This window comes from Telmatherina bonti (genome assembly GCF_933228915.1).
Source record: "Telmatherina bonti genome assembly, chromosome: 17".
NCBI classification, from domain to species: Eukaryota; Metazoa; Chordata; class Actinopteri; order Atheriniformes; family Telmatherinidae; genus Telmatherina; species Telmatherina bonti.
In genome coordinates this window covers 39,622,408-39,644,844 of record NC_136615.1, presented here as the reverse complement: position 1 = coordinate 39,644,844, position 22,437 = coordinate 39,622,408, and the positions used below count along the sequence as shown (strand labels likewise).

General features: G+C 44.0%; 1 protein-coding gene across 4 annotated transcripts in view; it reads right to left on the bottom strand.

Annotated features, from left to right (window-relative positions):
- The window catches only part of megf10 (multiple EGF-like-domains 10), a 133,192-nt gene that overhangs the window by 5,332 nt on the left and 105,423 nt on the right, over nucleotides 1–22,437 (bottom strand). For 3 of the 4 annotated variants that reach the window (XM_079256907.1, XM_079256908.1, XM_079256909.1), the window contains 4 exons: nucleotides 21,766–21,894; nucleotides 19,847–20,071; nucleotides 1,042–1,157; nucleotides 845–968 (listed from right to left, as the gene is read on the bottom strand). In XM_079256907.1, coding sequence (XP_079113033.1) covers nucleotides 845–968; nucleotides 1,042–1,157; nucleotides 19,847–20,071; nucleotides 21,766–21,894 — 594 coding nt within the window. The remainder of the gene's footprint in view (nucleotides 1–844; nucleotides 969–1,041; nucleotides 1,158–19,846; nucleotides 20,072–21,765; nucleotides 21,895–22,437) is intronic. The other variant, XM_079256910.1, reaches the window with a different exon arrangement.

Below are 22,437 nucleotides of genomic sequence, written 5' to 3'. Positions count from 1 at the left end.
CGTCAGTTAGTGAGTGGATATTCAGGAGGCCGAAACTTGCCATCGAGCTTGCTGGAGCTAGACCAGATCAGCAGCCCAACCAGTCCGACGAAGCTGTCTGGATGAGGACCAAATGGACTTCATCTGGTTGAAGTTGTAATAGTGGTAAATCTGACGGGAGCCCAGGGAATACACCTCCATTATGGAAAGACAGCAAAGTCCGAGTGGAAGAGGAGCGCTAGTGGAAGCAGTCCAGTCTGCTGGAAACTGAGTCGGAAGAGCTCTCCGTCATAGTACTGGAGGATCCCAGTCACTAGGAGATGGATGGATGACTGGAGAACCCAGGTGAGCGGAGCGAGAGTAACACGCATGTTAGCTGCAGGTTAGCTGCTGAAGCCTTAGCAGCAGTTAGCTCCGGGTTAGCTTCTGCTAACCTGAGTCTGACTTTGGGCTAGCTGGAGGCACCAGAGCAAAAAACAAGTATACGGGAAATACTAGGCGTCAAAAGTCCAGAAAGTCAGGAAATAAAAGAATCACAAGTGTCACATCTATCCACTTTATAAATCTTTAAATAAGGACCCAGTTAAGGAAAACCCTGTCAGAACCAGGACCGGGACCAACGACCCCCATCAGAACCAGGTTCAGAAGGGAGATTCCCAATCAAAACCAGGACCAGGAAGAAAGCCTCCACCACGATTGAGGCACCAGTTTGGTTTAGCTTCTAAGCTGTAGGTGCTTCCAAACTGGAAGTGGATGGTGATACATTTGGGAAAACCTGTTTGATTCTTCCAGAGACCAGAGCCTGGGATGGAAGTCCACTTTTCATGATCACTGTGACCTTCAGCATGCTGCTGGAGAAACTTACCCAATTCATTGAAACAGTCCCCTTGTTTCCAGTCTGCAGGTAGCGTACCAGTATGAGCAACAGCACGAGCTGGTTTCCTTCCATCAATGTTCTTCATGTTTGCAAACAGCTTGCTGTACTTGGCCTGAAAAACAGTCAGTACTTTTAGGTCTTTTCTTAATACATCTTTGTCCAAATGTAAAAGATCATGTCCATACCGCTGCATAAGGACCACTGGTAACATGTGGGGGGCTGATGCACTGGGTCAGGGTGTGGTAACTGGGGTTTGAGAAGTAGTTGCTGGGGTGGGGCTCACTGCCTGGAGTATGAGCATCTGAAAAAGGATGATAACTGTTAGCAGAACAACAAAACAGTGGATGTGGAACATCAAAACAGACCAAACCATAAACTATTTCAACTAAAACAAAATGAATTTTTGAGTCGATAAAACATGTTCAGTCTTGTACCACTTTTTTAGACAGACTGGATCAGGGTTTCCAGGCGGGTTCTCTGGACCATGCCTTATTTGGTCATGTTTCCTTTAATTTCTCTACCATCTTGGCTCACAGCTATCAAGCTCTAGTAAACCAGATCAGCTTCACTTCTCCTTTCTCTTTATAAGCAGCACATTCAGATTCAGATCCAGATTCAGATTCAGATCCAGATCCAGACACAAGACTCAGACCCAGGTCTCAGGACCAATGCTCCAATCTAAGTTGTAACACTTCTGCATAACGATAGATATATTTGTGTTTTCTACGGATGTAAAAAAACTATTTTTAATGAACGTATTAAATGTGTGCAAACCAATCTTTTTTAGTCTTATTACGATAAGATAAGGATATGAGGAGTAACCATGTTCTGAGTCACTTCTTGAAAACAAATTTAATCAGGTAAAAGAGCTCATTTAAACCAGTTCAGGCGAGAATTTACACATTTTCATTCAAACTATGTTTGAATTTAGTGGATCTTTGTCTTTTTAGGGTGTTGGGCACTTTCTCCAGTCCAGTCCAGTCACAGAAATGGCGGTTGGATCTGAGTCACTTTCCGAACCAGTCACGTGGTACAGTGACAGCAAGGCTTCGGACGTGATCAATGACATGTGTGACCCTTCACACAAACTCTGACCCATGCCTTTGCTGGCGATGCAGATGGTGACGGAATTTAAGCCACATGGCATCATGACTCCTCATGATTCCTCATAGATGCTTCATAGATCAACTTCATTATCAGCATTATAAACAACATTGCTGGTGAGTGAGTCATAACTATACACAAGATCCTTTCAACTAAATATGAAAATAGCCTATAAACCAACCTTAATGTTAAATTAAATATTTAATCTAAAATCTGCATAACTTTTTATCAGTTTAATCAAAACATTAAATCATCATCAAGTTCCTCCCACATGATCACCAGGGTGATGTGTACTATAAATTGTGACGTGAGGCAATCAGTCTGAATGCTGTGGTGTTTAAATGCTGTGGTGACATGTGTGCATAATGCCATGGAGGGATTGGCTCTGCTGGAAGACCCTACAGATGGGAGAATTAGGGGGTAAGGCATTTTCAGGGATCACCAACAGTTATTGGCCCATGATGATAACCGGCTAATATGCAGATTTATACTCGTACAGCTCTTGCTCTTGGATCTATGTGCTGATCTGGGTCCCATATTGGAGAAACTGACCCATTGTGACTGAATTGGTCATATCATCATTTTGAAACTTTCTGTAAACACAGAACTTTCTTATTTTGAAAGGGCTGTAGCACATGTTAACTAGAACCAGCTATTATTGAAATAATAGCAAATGTGAATGCCCATTTATTGAACTATGCTGAATGATTGAAATGAAATTGCATAATTATAATAAATTGAAAAAAAAAGCACAACTGAATTTTTCCTTTTAATTGCCCCACATTGAGATTGAACCTATGAACTCCTGTTTTGAAGCAAAAAGACTTTCTCACTACGCCACTAGTACTCTTAGTTATACCTTAGAAAAAGCGTTTAAATCTTTTCCTATTGGGATGGGAACACCTTTTTTTTTCCTTCCAGCAGGGTGTAATTAGCGGGATTGCAAAAACATTTGTGAGGTTGAACTAAACTTCAGTAAAGATGTGACAGACTTTATTGTTCAATGTGAAAAACTTTTTTTTTTTTTAAGTTGTTTAAAATTTATCAAAGTGTTGAAATGTTGCAGGGAACATTGTTGGAACAAATCCTTCATATTTAACTGAGACATTTGCAAATAAATTCCTTTGCTCCTTGAAGTGTGCAGCTGAGACCAATAGCTCACTTTGAGCAGTCTGCAGAACTGCACGCCATCAACCCAAGCAACAGCAGACAAACAACAACGGAGCTGTATGTTAAATGCTTCATTTGAACCAGTGCCTTGTATGTACCTGTGTCCTGGTACAAAAAATGGACCAATCGCTGAGCTGAATTACGTTTTGTCCAATCACAGAAACAGATTTCAATACATTGACAAAAACTTGAATACCTTAAAAAGTTTAAATGTTTCAGAGACCAAAAGTCGTAGAACATATCTTCTGAATGGGCTGAAGAGTTTGATACTTGAATGGTTGAAGTGAGACAAATGGTGTCGGAGGAGTAGCGTTTCAAATACTGGGGACACTGGGGACGGGATATTGATGAACCAGACACTGCAAACCGGTGCAGAGCTCTGAAACCCTGTTGACCAATCACTGTGCTGAATTTTTGCAAGGTCTAATCTGGATTTGGTTGGAAAGACTTTCATCCAATCACAAGGCTGAATTTATTTTTACAAAATGCTAAATATCTCAAAAACTACAAAGATTCAAAATAAAAAAAATTGTAGCACACATGTCCTGAAGGAGTTTAAGAATTTAAGATCTGAATGATTGAAGTGACTTGAATGGCGCAGGAGGAGTAGCACGGCAAAGTTTGGCGGAATAATAATAATAATAAAAATGGCTGAACAGGATGACCGTTGACAGTGCAACAAAAGGAGCAGTAAATTGTTTAGTGTAACAATGGACATAAATTACAGTAAAAAGGAAACAAAAATGACAGTGTCAGCACTAGTCAAATGTGGCAACAAGGTATTTTCAGCAACTGTCTTCTGCCATATAATAAATCTGGAGATGTTATGAACGTAAATGTGGCTAAAGTTGGATGCCGCAAGCAAATTTAGGTAACCAACGTTATATCATTTAGAAATTTAACTTTTTTGTCTTTTTGTTTGATGTTGTGTAGCTGTTGCATTGGTTTATGCAGGGTTCAAAGGGCTGAATCAAATTAAATCACTCCAGACTATCAAGTTGTTGTTTTATGTTCTGACTTAGATTTTCATATATTTCATAGTTCTAGTGTATATTCATTTATGATTATGGCTTTGTGGGCTTTCTGAAAAGGTCATGATGAGAACTTAAGCTTAGTTACACAGTGTCTGCTTATTCCCCTTTACAGACAATGTGTAGAGGGCCTGACATGTCTGCATTCAGAAATCTGTGATCTGATTAGTTAGAACCATAGATTGTATATCACGCCTCTGTGACGTCACCCATAGGTTTCTGAAGAGCTGAATTGTAGCTCGGTGGGCAGTTCCTACCGTCGCCATGTTGGCAGCGTCATCTCACCCGGAAAATATAAATATGGGCAAAGAGGAAGAGCTAAGAGGGCAGCCGTGCCCATGGTGAATGATTGACATCAAGCGAACTCCGAGCTTTCTGTACCTAAAAGCTAACCCCGAGATTACGGGATCTAACCAGCTAACGGAGGTATGCGGGCTAAAGCTATGTCACATTATTAACCGGATAAAAACCGCGGTTGTTCTACGTTCTTCCTACTTGAAGCAGGAGATCGGGTACCTGTAAATCAAAAGGACACGCCCTTAAATATGCCGAACATCGAGATTAAATTACTTTAAAATGGGCGAGTTAGAAAAAATTCACTTCCCCCACAGTTGTCATGAAGGTAAACCTGACCTATAAACCGAAAATGGATTTTTGAACCAGGCTGTAAACATGTTTATTCCTGCTGTAAACGTGTTTATTTCTGCTGTAAACATGTTTATTCCTGCTGTAAACATGTTTATTCCTGCTGTAAACGTGTTTATTTCTGCTGTGAAGTTGATCTTTTTAACATGGGAGTCCATGGGGATTTGCTCTGTTTTGGAGCCCCTAGTGGATGAAGGGGGAACTGCAGTTTTATGCACTTCCGCATAGGCTTCACTTTTCACCGCCTGATGTTGCCGCGTGGTTAGAACACTCTCTACCTTGAAGAGGGTTACAGCTAACAACAACATTGTTGTTTAGAATAACATAGATCCAGGGCAGACAATTGAGGCCTTTATGCGAGAATAAAAAGATGGTTCTCAGGGAGAGCATTCCAGACTTCTGCCACGTCAGAACTCTGGACTGTCTCTCCAATTTGCAATTTGTATTATTCTGTACTTTATTTTATGTTCAATAAACTTAGTAATCTTTTTCCCTTCAGAACCAGACTCCTCATCATTGATAGATTTTTTTCCACAACTTTTTGGTGTCAGAAGTGGGATCCTGTGACTGTCAGTCTGGAACTCTGCAACGGGGTGTCTGATCAACCTGAAAGAATCTCAGTCTCCGTTTTGATGGACGACCTCCTGGCTGGGTTCCTTGGCTGACGGCGCCGGGGTCTAATGGACCGCACATGTTTTCTGTCATGGAGGTCTGGTGGGTGAAAAGGTTTTTACAACACGTACGTTGTTTCACATTCTCACACTCTCTCTCCAGTGACGGTGACTGGGACAGCTGCTGGGGTTGGAGGCTCCGCTCATGGGTTCGCTTTGCAGAAGTGGACAGGGGGAGGGTAAACTTGGGAGAAGCGAACAGGTAAGCCAGAGGATCTTTGGGATATCTGGGGGGAAAATTCCCTTCACGTCGCGTGTGGGAGGGTCTCTCCTCAGGGGGAATGGGCCGGTCAAGGTGGGTCAGAACACCTGAATTCTGTGGAGATGTTCACAGTCTAAATTTTAGGAATTCCTAACCATGGTAGCCACATGGTTAACTGTGACCTCTAGGCCAACAGTTCTCCCTCGGGTCAAGGTGTTTTCCTTTATGGTGTGTGCATGTGGGAGAGGATGTGTGGAGATGTGTGTTGAGTGAATGGAATCTGATCATTTTCCTGCTGGGGTCACTCTGAACGATGGTTTTAGGAACCGTGAAGTGTAACAATAGAGGAAGGGGTCTGACTGGGACAACTTAGAAATGCATGAATAAAACCTTAGTTTATTGGATTACTGTATGTGACTGCAGGTAGAGTGAGAGCGAGCTGCTCAGACACTGCCAATGTTTACAGAACAGACTGGCTGATAAGACTGCTGCTGTAACTAACTTCTCTGTCTCTCTCTCAACATATATGCTGCTGAGAACTGCTACTTTAGCCAGGTTAGATTCATCATTTACACTGCTGGGGGCCTCCACTGACCTGGACTCTCCACTGCTTTCCACCTTGACCCTCCGACCCAACAAGACTCCCACCGGCAGGAGAATGGTGTCGCCTGGCCGAGACGTCTCAGAGGAAAACTGAGACCACTGGTGCAGAGACTGTCGCCTCCTGCAGCCGGACTCTATTTTATCTGGGTCAGAAGTCGAACTGAGCCAGGACAGAGGACATGTTGCTTACAAAGCTGCCATCAAGGACTGGGTTCAACATGCTTTCCTGTCAATGTCAACATCACTTATGTTCCACCTGCAAACAGCGTCCAGGTGAGACCTCAGATTAGGCCCATCTTTCATATACAGTCTATGGGCATAAGCCATTTCCAGCTTTTTGGCATACGCACGCTTTTAGTATAGATCTTATGCAATGTTTTATTTAAATAAGGGTTTTGTGTATAAATTGGTTTGCAGCAAGTTTGGAGAATAAATGTGACCTACATCAAAGATATCCGACTGCAACATAAAAAACGCTTTATGGGAGCCAACTTACAAAAAAAGTTAATGCAATTGAGAAAGCAATTTGAGCAGGGGATGAAGAAAAAATGGGATAGACATTAGAAGGTGAACAAAAGAAACGTGTCAAAAGAAAATGGGTATATGTTTTAAAGTGAACAGAAGTAGCCTTGTCTTGTGTTTTGTTTTTATGATTCTTAAATTTTTATATATGTAATTTTTACACAGCTGTACATTTGACTTTGTGGGGCAAGGCAGCTGATTGCTCGATAAGCTACAACCGGCATTCCCTCTTCATACGGCGGCACTGGGGGAGTTAGGATTATACAATCCTAAGGGGACAGATGTGGTAGCAGGAAAGACTGGCACCAGTGATAAAGTGGGACAGCACTGCTGCATAGGCCAACAACGAGATACTACAGGCTTCACTGCCAAAGGAAACTGAAAAGACTGACGCCAGAGACAAAGAGGAAGATCGGAGCGGAGCTGCAGGTATTTCCAGCCTGGTCCAGAGAAACGTAAGTGTAAAGGGAGGTTGACACATCTAACTGTGTATGGGTGGGCTGGCTCCCCTACTGATGGGCTGTGTCTCAATTCAGGGTCTGCACACTTCGAAGTGTGAAGACTCCATAGGCTACAAAGTGTTCTACGCCACCTGCACACATCGAAATGCACTTACTGCCAGTGAAATGAGACTCCCATCTAGTGTACAACAATTACACACATTGCTCCAGTCCTCCATTGCCTAGCAACTACCTGTGCGAAGTTGATATAATTACTGATCCCGTTCTTCTACAAAAAACATGAAAATGTTTTTTAAAATGACAAAAAATGGTGCCAGTAATTTTAAATTTTATGTATTTTCATCTTCCTTTGTGACTAAATGACAAACATGGGTAGGATTCGGACCAGATGAGCTCTCCTCTGGCTGACAGCTTATCCTGTCATGCTGACGTTTAAACTTAAGTGAAAATAATCCTTGTTAGACGCATATACAGTCGTCCTTATATGTATTCATACCCTCCCATTAAAGAAGGAGGAAAACTGCTGCCTGGGATATAAGCTGAAATTGACAAAAGTAATAATAACTTACAAATTTTATGAAAATCATGGCATTGTTTTCTAATTCTGGGTAAATAAAAAGATTTTTTAAAAAGCAAACAAATAAGATTAAATAATATCTTTTCCATTAATCATAAACTAATATTTAGTTGAACTATCCTGTGATGTTTCCACTCTTGTCAGATGTTTTCTGTTCCTCCCAGTCAGACTTCGGAACCCGTTGACAGGTATATTTTTCCCCACTGTTCATCAGAAAAGTGCTCTAATTTCAGGACCCATTTCTTTGTTTGTTTTTTATTTAACTCAATTAAATAGAAAAAACAATGTCTTATATCACTAAATTACAATTTATCACATTTGTAGTTACTGTTCCTTTTTCCAGTCCCCAGTTGTCTGAGTGACTGTTATAAATTCAGCCTCATATTTAATGAAAGGCGACACAGACATTAACTGAGTCGCCTTATTTGACATTAAAGACAAAGGTAGTTTCTTGACTTCTGTGCAATACAGGTACAACAATGTGACCAATTGGAGAGGAATTTTACAGAGGCAGGAAATCCACCGTGTTTTATTGGCTGAAGCCCCATGTTTGATCCTTATTACTCCGATTTGCTATTATTTTGAATTTGAGCGGACATCATCATCATCATAAACTAGACATCAAAACTATTTTTTTATATTTAAAGAAGAGTGGGGAGAGTGGGGAAAAATAATGGGGTCACACTACCATTTGTTGGGGACCTGGCGAGGCGTCGCTGCCTTACTAGGGCAACAAGAATCACTAAGTTTATAGGTAAGGGCATTAAGGGCATTGCATTCTAGATTGCGCCGTCTGTTGGCAGCAGATGAGTAACTCTGACTTGCTATCTTGATTTTTTTCAAAGTACCAACTCTTCTCGCATAGATATTACCTCAAATTAGGTATTTTTTTCTGAGGATTTCATGCCGGTTCGGAGGGTGTGCTGCAAGGAAGATTTTTCTGCATATTTTTGCTCTTTCAAGGCTTGTTATGATGAGTCTCTATGGCAACGAAAGACTTGTTTACAATCGGGATCAACTGATTAACCTCTCCCAAATCAGGATTATCAGCAAAACAACACATCAAATCCCGATGGAGTTGAAAAGAAAGAGAAGAGGATGCAGAGCGGGAGTCAGGGAGCGAAGAAAACTAGATTTAAACCATTTCTCCCAACCATCGTCATGGGTAATGTGAGATCGTTAGCTAACAAAACGGACGAGCTCGAGATGCTAACAAGGTCTCAGAAAGAATACACAGAGTGCAGTATTATGTGCTTCACCGAGACATGGCTGCATGAACACATCCCTGACTGTAATGTGTCTGTACCGGGCTTTAAAACGGTCCGTGCAGACCGCAGTAGACAACACAGCGGAAGGCTAAAGAGTGGTGGAATTGCAGTGCTGGTTAACCAGCGTTGGTGTCATCCTGGACATGTTACTGTCAAGGAGAAGATATGCACAAGGGACATGGAACTGTTAGCTGTGAGCTTCCGTCCATATTATTTACCCAGAGAGTTTACCTGTGTTATTCTGGTAGCGGTTTATATAATACCTGGTACTGCACCAGACACAGCCTGTGACGTCATCAGCTCCGTCGTTGCTCGGCTACAAACACAGCATCCAAACTCATTCATGGCGATCTCCGGAGACTTCAACAACGTCTCCCTCTCTGCAACTCTACCAACATTCCAGCAGTTTGTCAGCTGCTCCACCAGAGAAAATAAGATGTTGGACTTATTTTATGCAAATATGAAAAATGGATCCAGTTGTTCTGCCCTGCCTCCTTTAGGAAGATCTGACCATAATCATACATGAGTCCAGCATGTTGTTCTTCAGCCAGGACCCCGACAAACTAATCAAGCGACACTTTTTGTACAGCTGTTGGTTCCTCACAAGCACCTCCAGTTCATCGCACTTATTCTGCAGCAAGTTGGCATTTCCCATTATTATGTTGGTTTAAGAAGGGCTTGTACCTCCCCCTGTTCTCATTTCTTTTAGCCTTCCTCATTACTTCAGCTCTGCATCCACAAAACGGCCTCCTCAGTTTGGATATTAGATGTTTTTGTCTGTTTCCATGACCCATCTTGACTAGCTCCAACAGTCGCTCTTTTGTTTAGACAAAAACTTTGGACTTGGCGCACATTGCAAAAAAGACTTTTTAAAAAAAAAGTACAAACTCCTCTCATATAGCTCAAATTAGGTCTTTTTTTTCCCGAGGATCTCATCCCAGTTCGGAGGTTTTGCTGCATATTTTTGGCGCTCAAGACTTTTTATGATGAGTCTCCAAGGCAACGAAAGACTTGTTTACCATCGGGATCAATTATGAACGCTCTCTAATTAGGCTTTTCAGAGAAACAACACATAAAATTCCAATGGAGTTTAAAAGAAAGAGAAGAGGATGCAGAGTGGAAGTGAGACAGAGGAGAAAGCAATGGAGATTTAAACCATTTCTTCCAACTGTTGTGATGGGTAATGTGATATCACTCGCTAAAAAAGTGGACAAGCTTGAGATTCTAACAAGGTCTGAGAGAATAGAGAGAGCCCTTGAAAAGAGTATTATGTGCTTCACCGAGACATGGCTGCATGAACACATCCCTGACTGTAATGTGTCTGTACCGGGCTTTAAAACGGTCCGTGCAGACCGCAGTAGACAACACAGCGGAAAGCTAAAGGGTGGTGGAATTGCAGTGCTGGTTAACCAGCGTTGGTGTCATCCTGGACATGTTACTGTCAAGGAGAAGAGATGCACAAGGGACATGGAACTGTTAGCTGTGAGCTTCTGTCCATATTATTTACCCAGAGAGTTTACCTGTATTATTCTGGTAGCGGTTTAAATACCAGAGGCTGATGGCTGCCGGCAGGAATGATCTTCTGTATCTTTCAGTCTTACATGGGACCTGAAGAAGCCTCTCACTGAACACACTTTGTTGTTTCATCACTGTGTTGTGGAGAGGGTGTGAAGAATCCTCCATCATCTTCATCAGCTTGTGCAGCATTCTTCTTTGGACAATCAGCTCCAGCGGCTCCAGAGTTACTCCAAGCACAGAAGCAGCTTTCTGGATCAGTTTGTTGATTCTCTTCAAGTCTCTGGTTCTGATGCTACTACCCCAGCAGATGCTGCAAAGCTGACTGCACTCTCCACAACAGACTTCTAGAAGATATGCAACATCTTGGTGCAGACGTTAAACCATCTCAGCTTCCTTAAGAAGTACAGTCTGCTCTGACCTTTCTTGTAGATGTAGTCAGTGTTGCATTTCCAGTCCAGTTTGTTGTCCAGCTGAACTCCAAGATACTTGTATTCCTCCACCACCTCCACCTCCTCTCCCAGGGTGGAAACAGTGCTTTGTTTATTCTTCTTCCTCCTGAAGTCAACAATCATCTCTTTTGTTTTGCTGCTATTTAATATGAGATGATTGTCACCGCACCATTTAACAAACTGACTGACCAGTTCTCTGTACTCTGCTTCTTGTCCATCCCTGATACACCCCACAACTGCAGAGTCATCAGAGTATTTCTGCAGATGACAGGACTCAGAGTTGTACTGGAAGTCTGAGGTGTACAGAGTGAAGAGGAATGGCCAGAGTACAGTTCCTTGTGGTGCACCAGTGCTGCTGACCTCCATCTCAGACACACAACCTTTCAGCCTCACAAACTGGGGTCTGTTTGTGAGGTAGTCATAGATCCAGGTGGTTGTGGAGGTATCCACCTGGAATTTATGGAGCTTCTCACATAACAAAGCAGGCTGAATGGTATTAAAAGCACTGAGAAATGAAAGAACATGACCCTCAGAGTGCTGCCTGAATGGTCCAGATGAGAGTGTGCTCTCTGGAGCAGGTATATGATGGCATCTTCAACCCCAAGTCCATTACGATATGCAAACTGGAATGGGTCCTGAAAGGTGTTTACTTGCTTGTTGCGGTGAGCCAGTAAGAGTCTCTCCAGGACTTTCATGATGTGAGATGTCAGGGCAACTGGTCTGTAGTCACTTGGTTCAGCTGGTTGTGTTTTTTTAGGCACTGGAACAAGGCAGGAGGTTTTCCACAGCACTGGGACTCTATTTAGTCTCAGACTGGTGTTGAAAAGGTGCTGCAGAATCGGACATAGTTGTTCTGAGCAGGTCTTGAGAACTCTGGGACTGACACCATCTGGACCTGCAGCCTTGTTCTGGTTCAGTTTCTCAAGTTGCTTCTTAACCTGATTGCAGGAGACAAACAAGGTGGAGGTCTCAGGATGTCCTGATGTGGAGGGAGATGAAGCTGTGTTCTGGTCCATGACTGAGCTGCAGGGTGACAGATTGGAGGCGTGACAGGAAAGCAGTGGGCTTATGGAGGGTGTGTGGTCTGTTGGGCTGGAGGTAGGGGGTGAACTGAACCTGTTGAAGAATATGTTCAGCTCATTAGCTCTGTCCAGACCTCCATCAGGCTGGTCCCCCTTTAACTTGAAGCCGGTGATCTTCTTCATTCCAGACCACACATCCCTCAGGTTATTCTGCTGGAGCTGACTTTCTAACTTCTTCCTGTAGTCCTCCTTGCACTTCTTAGTTTGTGTTTTAAGTTGTTTTTGTGTTGCCCTCAATAACTCCCTGTCTCCATCCCTGAAGGCTTTCTTTTTGATGTTCAGCAGCTTTTTCAGGTCACTGGTGATCCAGGGTTTGTTATTGGGGAAGCACCTCACTGTTCTTGTTGGGACGATGCTGTCCACACAGAAGTTTATGTAATCTGTCACACACTCAGTCATGGCGTTGATGTCGTCTCCATGAGGCTCACAGAGGACGTTCCAGTCTGTAGCCTCAAAGCCTCCTCTAAGAGCATCTTCAGCTTCAGCAGACCAGATTTTGATCGTCTTTGTGATGACTGGTTGCTGCTGAACGATGGGCTTGTAGGTGGAGGTGAGAAGAACCAGATTATGGTCAGATCTTCCTAAAGGAGGCAGGGCAGAACAACTGGATCCATTTTTCATATTTGCATAAAATAAGTCCAACATCTTATTTTCTCTGGTGGAGCAGCTGACAAACTGCTGGAATGTTGGTAGAGTTGCAGAGAGGGAGACGTTGTTGAAGTCTCCGGAGATCGCCATGAATGAGTTTGGATGCTGTGTTTGTAGCCGAGCAACGATGGAGCTGATGACGTCACAGGCTGTGTCTGGTGTGGTACCAGGTATTATATAAACCGCTACCAGAATAACACAGGTAAACTCTCTGGGTAAATAATATGGACAGAAGCTCACAGCTAACAGTTCCATGTCCCTTGTGCATCTCTTCTCCTTGACAGTAACATGTCCAGGATGACACCAACGCTGGTTAACCAGCACTGCAATTCCACCACCCTTTAGCTTTCCGCTGTGTTGTCTACTGCGGTCTGCACGGACCGTTTTAAAGCCCGGTACAGACACATTACAGTCAGGGATGTGTTCATGCAGCCATGTCTCGGTGAAGCACATAATACTCTTTTCAAGGGCTCTCTCTATTCTCTCAGACCTTGTTAGAATCTCAAGCTTGTCCACTTTTTTAGCGAGTGATATCACATTACCCATCACAACAGTTGGAAGAAATGGTTTAAATCTCCATTGCTTTCTCCTCTGTCTCACTTCCACTCTGCATCCTCTTCTCTTTCTTTTAAACTCCATTGGAATTTTATGTGTTGTTTCTCTGAAAAGCCTAATTAGAGAGCGTTCATAATTGATCCCGATGGTAAACAAGTCTTTCGTTGCCTTGGAGACTCATCATAAAAAGTCTTGAGCGCCAAAAATATGCAGCAAAACCTCCGAACTGGGATGAGATCCTCGGGAAAAAAAAGACCTAATTTGAGCTATATGAGAGGAGTTTGTACTTTTTTTTTAAAAAGTCTTTTTTGCAATGTGCGCCAAGTCCAAAGTTTTTGTCTAAACAAAAGAGCGACTGTTGGAGCTAGTCAAGATGGGTCATGGAAACAGACAAAAACATCTAATATCCAAACTGAGGAGGCCGTTTTGTGGATGCAGAGCTGAAGTAATGAGGAAGGCTAAAAGAAATGAGAACAGGGGGAGGTACAAGCCCTTCTTAAACCAACATAATAATGGGAAATGCCAACTTGCTGCAGAATAAGTGCGATGAACTGGAGGTGCTTGTGAGGAACCAACAGCTGTACAAAAAGTGTCGCTTGATTAGTTTGTCGGGGTCCTGGCTGAAGAACAACATGCTGGACTCATGTATGGATCTAACAGGCTTCACATCTCTGCGCGCTGACAGAGACACAGAGAGGAGCGGAGGAGAGGGGAGTAAAAAGGAGAGGTGGGGGTGTTATTCTGTTCTTTATTGAGAGATGGGTTAATCCCTGTTATGTGCCGTTCAGAGAGAAAGTTTGCTGTCCGGACATTGAACTGCTTTCCGTTGGTTTCCGAGCGTACTACATGCCACTGGAGATTCCATATGTTGTTATTGTTTGGTTTATATTCCCCCCAGAGCAGCGCCGACACTGGCCATGTGACGTTATCAATGATGTGGTTGCTGGGATACGAAATCAACACCCGGAGGCGTTCATTGTTATTACGGGAGATTTTAACCAAGTCGCTCTGACATACCGCATCCAGATGCCACAGTTCATGTGTGGATATGGGTAGGGGGGGGATCAGTCAACATCAAATTCCTTTCCCAGGGGGTTGTACAGTATGTGGACTATCAAACATGTGGACAGAAGACTAAATCTGCTGTATGCCAAACGGAAGGAAGTATACATGGCTGTACCCTTTCCACCACTAGGCAGATTTGATCTCATCATGGTCTATTTTCAACCCACATACAAACCTTGTGTACAAAAACTTCCTTTTACCACCAGAACCTTCAGAAAGTGGTCACCAAAAGCTATGGATGCATGGATGTGTTACTGCTTTGGCTGAACTGACTGGTGATGTATTGCTGGAGGAACAGGACTTGGAAAGGAGTGTTGATAGCATCACAGAAAGCACAAGTTTGAGGTAGAGACACTGTGATTCCAGTCAGGACTGTTAGGTGCTATCCTAATAATAAACCATAGATTACCAGTGCCATCAAAGGTCTTCTGAACCAAAAAAAGAGGGCATTCCAGTCAGAGGACAAGGAAAGACAGAAGAATGTGCAGCAGAAGCTTAAAAGGTCTCTGAGGCATGCCAAGCTGGAGTACAAAAGGAAGGTGGAAAAGCGACTGGAAAACAAGGACATTAAAAAGCTGTGGAGGGGAATTAAGACCATCACTAGCTACAAGTTGGACAACTGTTATTCGAAAGAGGATGATGCAGACAAAGCCAACTCCCTCAACCAGTACTACGTCAGGTAGCTCGATCTACCTTCGTGGGTGCCTTTTCACCTCTGCGGCTAGTTCCTCCACCTCTGACTGATTCCTCCACCTCAGCGGCTGGTTCCTCCACATCTGCTGCTAGTTCCTCCACCTCAGCAGCTGGTTCCTCCACCTCCGCAACCAGCTCCTCCACCTCCGCGGCTGGTTCCTCCACCTCCGCAACTGGCTCCTCCACCTCCGCGGCTGGTTCCTCCACCTCCGCAACTGGCTCCTCCACCTCCGCAACTGGCTCCTCCACCTCCGCGGCCAGTTCCTCCACCTCCGCGGCCAGTTCCTCCACCTCTGCAGCTGGTTCTGTTGTGTATGCGGCTGGTTCCTCCACCTCTGTAGCTAGTTCCATCACCTCTACGACTAGTTCCTCTATCCCTGCGGCTACTACCTCTACTTGTGATTCTGCTCCCTTCCCCTGTACGGCGGCTTCCTCCACCACTGTGACTGTTGTCTCCACCACTGCAGCTTATAGTTGCTTCTATCTCTGATGATAATCCTACTCATGAGCCCGCTGAGCTGCTCCGTCTGTGTGTATCAACTTCAGAGGTTGCAGTTGAGCTCAGGAAACTCCAACCAGGACAGGCTGTAGGTCCAGATGGGTTATGTCCAAGGCTCCTGAAAGAATATCTCTCTCTAGCTATTCAATATGAGCCTTAAGATAGAAAAAATCCCGGTGCTGTAGAAGAAAAGGCGACCGGTGGAGCTGAATGACTACATCAACTACATCGACTACAACAACTATCATCAAGACAACAATATGTCAGGATGGGGAGAAGGGTTTCTGGAACTCTGGAGTACAACACTGGGGCTCCACAGGGGACTGTTATAGCTCCCTTTTTTACTTTCTACGCTTCCTACTTCAGATACAACTCGGAGTCTTGCCACATACAGAAATATTCAGATGATGCAGCTGTTGTGGCATCTGTGAGAGGTAAACAGGAAGGGGAGCACAAGGACCCGGTAAAGGCCTTCACCGACTGGACTAACTACTGTCTTCTCCTGAACACTTCCAAGACCAAAGAGCTCATGGTGGATTTCAGGGATCTACATCACACAGAAGGCCAGTCTGTATTGATGGAGAGGAAATAGAGAATGTTAAGACCTACAGGTACCTGGAGGGGATTCTGGGCCAGACGTTGGGATGGTCAGCCAACACAGACAGTACAGGAAGGGACAGAGTCACCTTTTCTTCCTCATGCAGCTCAGGTCCTTTGATGTCTGCAGTGACCTGCTGCAGATGTTCCATCACACTGTCATTGCAAGTGTGTTGTTTTACACTGATGTCTGCTGGGGGAGCAGCATTACAAACAAGGACTGCAAACATCTGGACAAACTCGTCAGGAATGCTAGTTTTGTCCTCGGGAGAAGTCTGGACCCTGTCAGAGCTGTGGTGGAGCAGAGGATGAGGAGAAAACTTCAGGGCATTTTGGATAATCAAAAACATCCTCTCTATAATACCCTGGCCAGAGGAGCACCTGCAGTGATGGACTGATCTTTCTTCAGCCACGATTAGAGTAATTAATATTAATCCTTAATTGAATCCATTTATCTTTTTTTAAGGAACTGTTAGATCACCCTGAATCCCCCCCCCCCCCCCCCCCCCCCCCATCGAGAGTTATCAAATAAACAAACATTTGCATGCAGGCATAATATAAAACTATCCAGAAAGGATAAATGTAATACATTTAAACCTTTGAGTTATAAAATTCATTAAACTATATAATTGAGCCGAAACACCTCACCAGGGAGGTCCAGGAGGCATCCTGACCAGATGCCCAAGCCACCTCAATTGGAGGTGGCTCCTCTCGATGAGACAGAACAGCGGCTCTACTCTGATCTCCTCCTGGATGACTGAGCTCCTCACCCTATCTCTAAGGGAGAGCCCGGCCACCCTGCGGAGGAAACTCATTTCAGCCGCCTGTATACGAGATCTCGTTCTGTCACAATCCACAGCTCATGACCATAGGTGAGAGTAGGAATGTAGATCGACTGCTAAATTGAGAGCTTCGCATTCTGGCTCAGCTCCTTCTTCCCACGACAGACCGGCGCAGAGTCCGCATTACTGCAGACGCCGCACCGATCCGTCTGTCGATCTCACGCTCCATCCTTCCCTCACTCTTAAACAAGACCCCGAGATATTTAAACTCCTCCACTTGAGGCAGGACCTGACTCCCGACCCGGAGAGGACAATCCACCCTATTCCGGCTGAGGACCATGGTCTCAGATTTGAAAGTGCTGATTCTCATCCCAGCCGCTTCACACTTGCCTGCAAATCACTCAAGCAAGAGCTGGAGATCACGACCAGAGGAAGCCAACAGGACCACGTCATCTGCAAAAAGCAGAGACGCAATCCTGAGGCCACCAAACCAGATCCGCTCAACACCTCGGCTGCACCTAGAAATTCTGTCCATATAAGTTATGAACAGGATCAGTAATAAAGGGCAGCCTTGGCAGAGTCAAACCCTTACTGAAAACTACAGGCAATGCGGAACCAAGCTCTGACACCTGTCGTACAGGGACCGGAGAGCTTGTACAAGGGGACCAATACCCCATACTCCAGGAGTACCCCCCACAGCAGTTCCCGGGGTACACAGTCGAATGCCTTCTCCAGGTCCACAAAGCACATGTAGACTTGTTGGGCAAACTTAGCCTTAAGGGGTCCAGGCGGATCTCGTCCACCCCCGGGGAATTGCCACCATGGAGCTTTTTAACCACCTCAGCGACTTCAGCCCAAGAGACAGGAGAGTCCACCACTGAGTCCCCCAGCTCTGCTTCCTCGCCAGAAGACGTGCTGGTAGGATTGATGAGGTCTTGGAAGTATTCCTTTGAAGTAGGCCTTCTTGGCTGGTGGGACTCTCAAGGCAGCTGATAGGTACTGACAAGGTAAGCGGGATGTGGCTTTGGCTGTCGCCAAGACAAAGTCAGCAAAGCATGGGAAGAATTTGGCAAGGCCATGGAGAATGTCTTTGAGGCAGCTTCGAGGCGATTGTGGTTCACCATCCATCTCGAGGGGAAAGCAGATGGCTGATGGCTTCATCTCGTCGTGATCTCCAGCTCTCGTTTGAGCATTATGCAGCTGAGTGTGAAGTGGCTGGGATGAGAATCAGCCCCTCCGAATCTGAGACCATGGTTCTCGCCCTGAATAGGATGGATTTCCCTTACTTGGTCGAGAGCGAGGTCCTGCCTCAAGTGGAGGAGTGTAAATATTTTGGGGTCTTGTTCACAAGTGAGGGAAGGATTGGAGAGTGAGACTGACAGTGGATCGGTGCAGTCTGCAGTAATGTGGCGTCTGCAGTAATGTGGCGTCTGCAGTAATGTGGCGTCTGCAGTAATGCGGCGTCTGCAGTAATGCGGCGTCTGCAGTAATGCAGTGTCTATGCAAAGAAGAAGGCAAAGCTCTCGATTTACCAGTGATCTACGTTCCTACCCTCACCTATGGTCATGAGCTGTGGGTCGTGACCGAAAGAACGTGATCTCGCATACAGGCGGCCGAAAATAGGCTCTCCTTAGAAAATAGGGTGAGAAACTTGGTCATCCGGGAGGAGATCAGAGCAGAGCCGCTGCTCCTCCACATCGAGAGGAACCAGTTGAGGTGGATTGGGCATCTGGTCAGGATGCCTCTTGGGTGCTTCCCTGGTGAGGTGTTCCAGGCACATCCCTTTGGGAGAAGACCCTGAGGAAGACCCCGGACACATTGGAAGGATTATATCTCTCGGCTGGCCTGGGAACGCCTTGGCATTCCCCTGCAGAGCTGGCAAATTATTCTGGGGAGAGGGAAGTCTGGCCTTGGAAAAGGATGGATGAATGGATGGATGGGATATACCTATATAGGCATGTACATACACATACACACACATATACACACACAAGCCAACCACAGATTCATGTTCCTCCTGCAGGAGGACAAGGCCAACAACTTTAAGGAGCTCCAGAAACTTACAAATTAAATATAAACCAGAAAGAAAGAAAGATAACCACCTGCTGTTAGTGAATAAATCAGCAGGACGACTCAGTAACTGTCACATGCAGAATATACAGAGTGAAAAAAATTTTCAGAGAAGAGCAATTGTGTGGTGCAACCCACACAAAGGCAAAATGCAAGCCAAGAACACTCTGAGACCCGGGCAACCGGCAGCCACACTCAAGCACAGACCCAAACCGCCTGAGCTTGGCTGTGGCACAGAACCAACCATGCATCCACCCAGGAGAGGGCAGAGGGGGGCCTCAGCCAGAGTCCCATGCAGTCAGGGGAAATAGGCCCAAACCGACAAAGGCCAGCCCTGCCGGCCAACGCCCGCCCAAAGCAGACAAAGTCCCAGGGCACCTGAAAGCAGCCCCTCAGCCCCACAAGCAGAGGCCCAACCCACATCAACAGAGAGCCATGACCCCCAGACCGCCACCAAGTAACAGCCGGGCCACAACCAAATAAACCAGCTGTGCTCTCCAGGCACCAGACCCCCCCACTACAAACGCACTCACGCACACGTACTTATATACTCCCTCCCTATACACAACATATCTACCCCACTATCTGTACACATACTCCTCCTTGTACACAAGTTTCTGCACACTATAACTAGTGTTTTCTGAGTCCAAACACTCACTTCTTACAGACTGGAAATAGATTATTTGATACTGCTCAATAAAACCAATTATGTCTTTTCTAAATCTGGAGATATCTTTGTTTCATGACCAGTCTATGTTGAGAAGCACCTGTGATGTACCTGCCAAGGTGTAATCTGTTGCGACCCTCATAGCTGGAGTGTAGGTTACGGCCGGCATGGTGGGCTCTTTGCCCTTCTGCTTCTTCCTGTAGATGATGAAGAGGAGCAAGAGAGAAAGCACCAGCAGAACGAGGACAATGATCCCTGTGATGACTCCTATCTGGTATGTGTCCACATGCATGGCTGCACTTGTCAGGCTGTTGAGATTCCCCACCACCACACCAGCTGCAGACAAGAACAACTCAATAATTAAACCCAAAAATATAGCATTATACAAAACACGATTATACAAAAATTCCATATTCCAGACCATAAAACTTTCTACTGGTTTGGTTATGTCAGTCTGAGTCCAGACCAAGATGTAGAAAAAGCTATCAGTTCCATCATACCTCTGAACTTTTAGAAAGCTTACCTGCTAACACTCACTAACTTATTATTATTATTTATTATTTATTTATTATTTCAATAGTTCTGTTTGTGCCCTTTGAACAGATTAGGTGTAAAAATCAATCTGATTTGATCACAGAACTCAGCAGGAACAGTCAGTAAATTAGTTTGGATTGTTTTTACTATTAGAAATCCAATGATAAAGCTCATGCTCTGACTTAATTCAATTCTACAACCTTGACTCTCCTTCCCAGTAACTCGCAGGTTGCAATGATCCAAACTATCCACAGGTTTTAGAGGTCTCCATGCTGTAACACACATGATTCAGACAGGCACGTGCAGACATCTGCTCATAGACTCTTTTCATAATTTCAGCATGCGCTCCACCCACATGTTTGTAACAACCCAAGAAGGTCAGAAAGCTTGGATGTCCATGTACATCACCAAACAGATTCTATAGCTGGACAATGAGAACAATGCCAAAGAGTTGTTACTTGTTTAATTGTTCCAGTTGAAGAGAAGTCGTGTAACACGCAGAATAAGTTTTTATTGGTTTCCCATGAAGAAACACCAGTGAGTAGCCTGGATTCATGCAAATTGGAAACCTGTCATTGACATTGGTTATGCTGCTCCTTTTGTCTATGGTTGTCCCTCTGATGACTCCAGAAACACTGATTTGTTCCCTGTCTGTCAATATGAGGGAAAAAACTGAGAAATTGTGGCCTGAATAGGAGGCTGCAGTGAGTCCATCAATCAAGCTGATGTTTGACAGCTTGATCGAAAGCCTTGAATGTTCTAATGACCTGGTCATTACCACGGAAATAGGTATTTGTATAGATTTTAAATTGGATACAGCATGTAGATTGTTGTCATTCATTATCCCAACCACCAAAAAAGCTTCTTTAAAATCCCTTTGAAGACAAGCAATGCAAGACCTGTCGACCTGCTTTGTGGCGCATCCATTTTCTTTGTCTGGAAAGTGGGCTGGTGTAGTTGGCAAAACTGTGATTAGAAGAGGTCTCTTGGGCAGGTTAGAATAACTTTTGGCAATTGCTAAAAGTTACCTTTTTCTCAGCTTCTTTAAATCTGCATCTGTCTGTCCCATTTCAACAGAATTTATAAAGTAAAGCGCAGATAAACTCTTCTGGCCAACTTTGAGCTTGCAAAAGTGACTTATGCATAAATGATCAAAACGTTCCATTTTCAATTGATTTAAGATAGTTGTGTTGCAGCAGGGAAAATTCTAAAACCTGCAGGCCACCTGTTGTTGGTGTAGATCCCTGATCTGCAGGGTTGCAGTAAGTCTATTGCAGGGAAGTTGTCAAGGTTAGCACTGGCACTGGTGTTTGACAGCTTGATCAAAAGCCCTTCCAGGTAGATCTCTCATCTACACTTGTTGATGTAGATCCGGGATTACATCAACAAAAAAACTTATAACAACAAAAAAACAGTCTACCAAACATCGCATTTCTTGACTTTTCATGCTAAGTTTAAGTCGTTGGCTCCCATGATATGATATAGTACAGCCTGACCTTGGTCACATCGAGCTCCCTTCCAGCCAGGACTGCAATAACATGTTCCAGTCATATGATCACAGGTGGAGTTATTCAAACAGTCGCACACCTGACGACAGCCGTAACCATAAGAGCCACGAAGACACTCTGAAAATGAAGGAAAAGAAACAAGTAGTCATTGTAGTCAATGTTAGTGGCTCTCACCCAGAATTTGTGACAGAGAGCTGCAGATAAAGCTGAAGATAATGTATTGAGAGGATCTTTTAAGGAATAAATTAGTAAATTCATATTACTATAATAATAATATATATATATATATATATATATATATATATATATATATATATATATATATATATATATATATATATATATATATATATATATATATATATATATATATATATATATGGAGTAACTTTATAGAATGGACTAAGTGATAATTTAAAATTATGTAATATTATCCAGTTTAAAAAAAATGTTCAAGTAATTGTTATTGGATAAATATAAAAAAAGAAGAAAATTCATCATTTATTTTGTTGCTTTAAATTTTGCCTTCTGACTGATTACTTTTAGTATGTAAAGGTTGCCATATAACTATGTAAAGACTGTAAATAAGTAGTAGTATTTAAATAAGCCTTGGCTTCCTTATGCTCCTTCTCAAACAAGGTATAATGTTACAAAATGTGC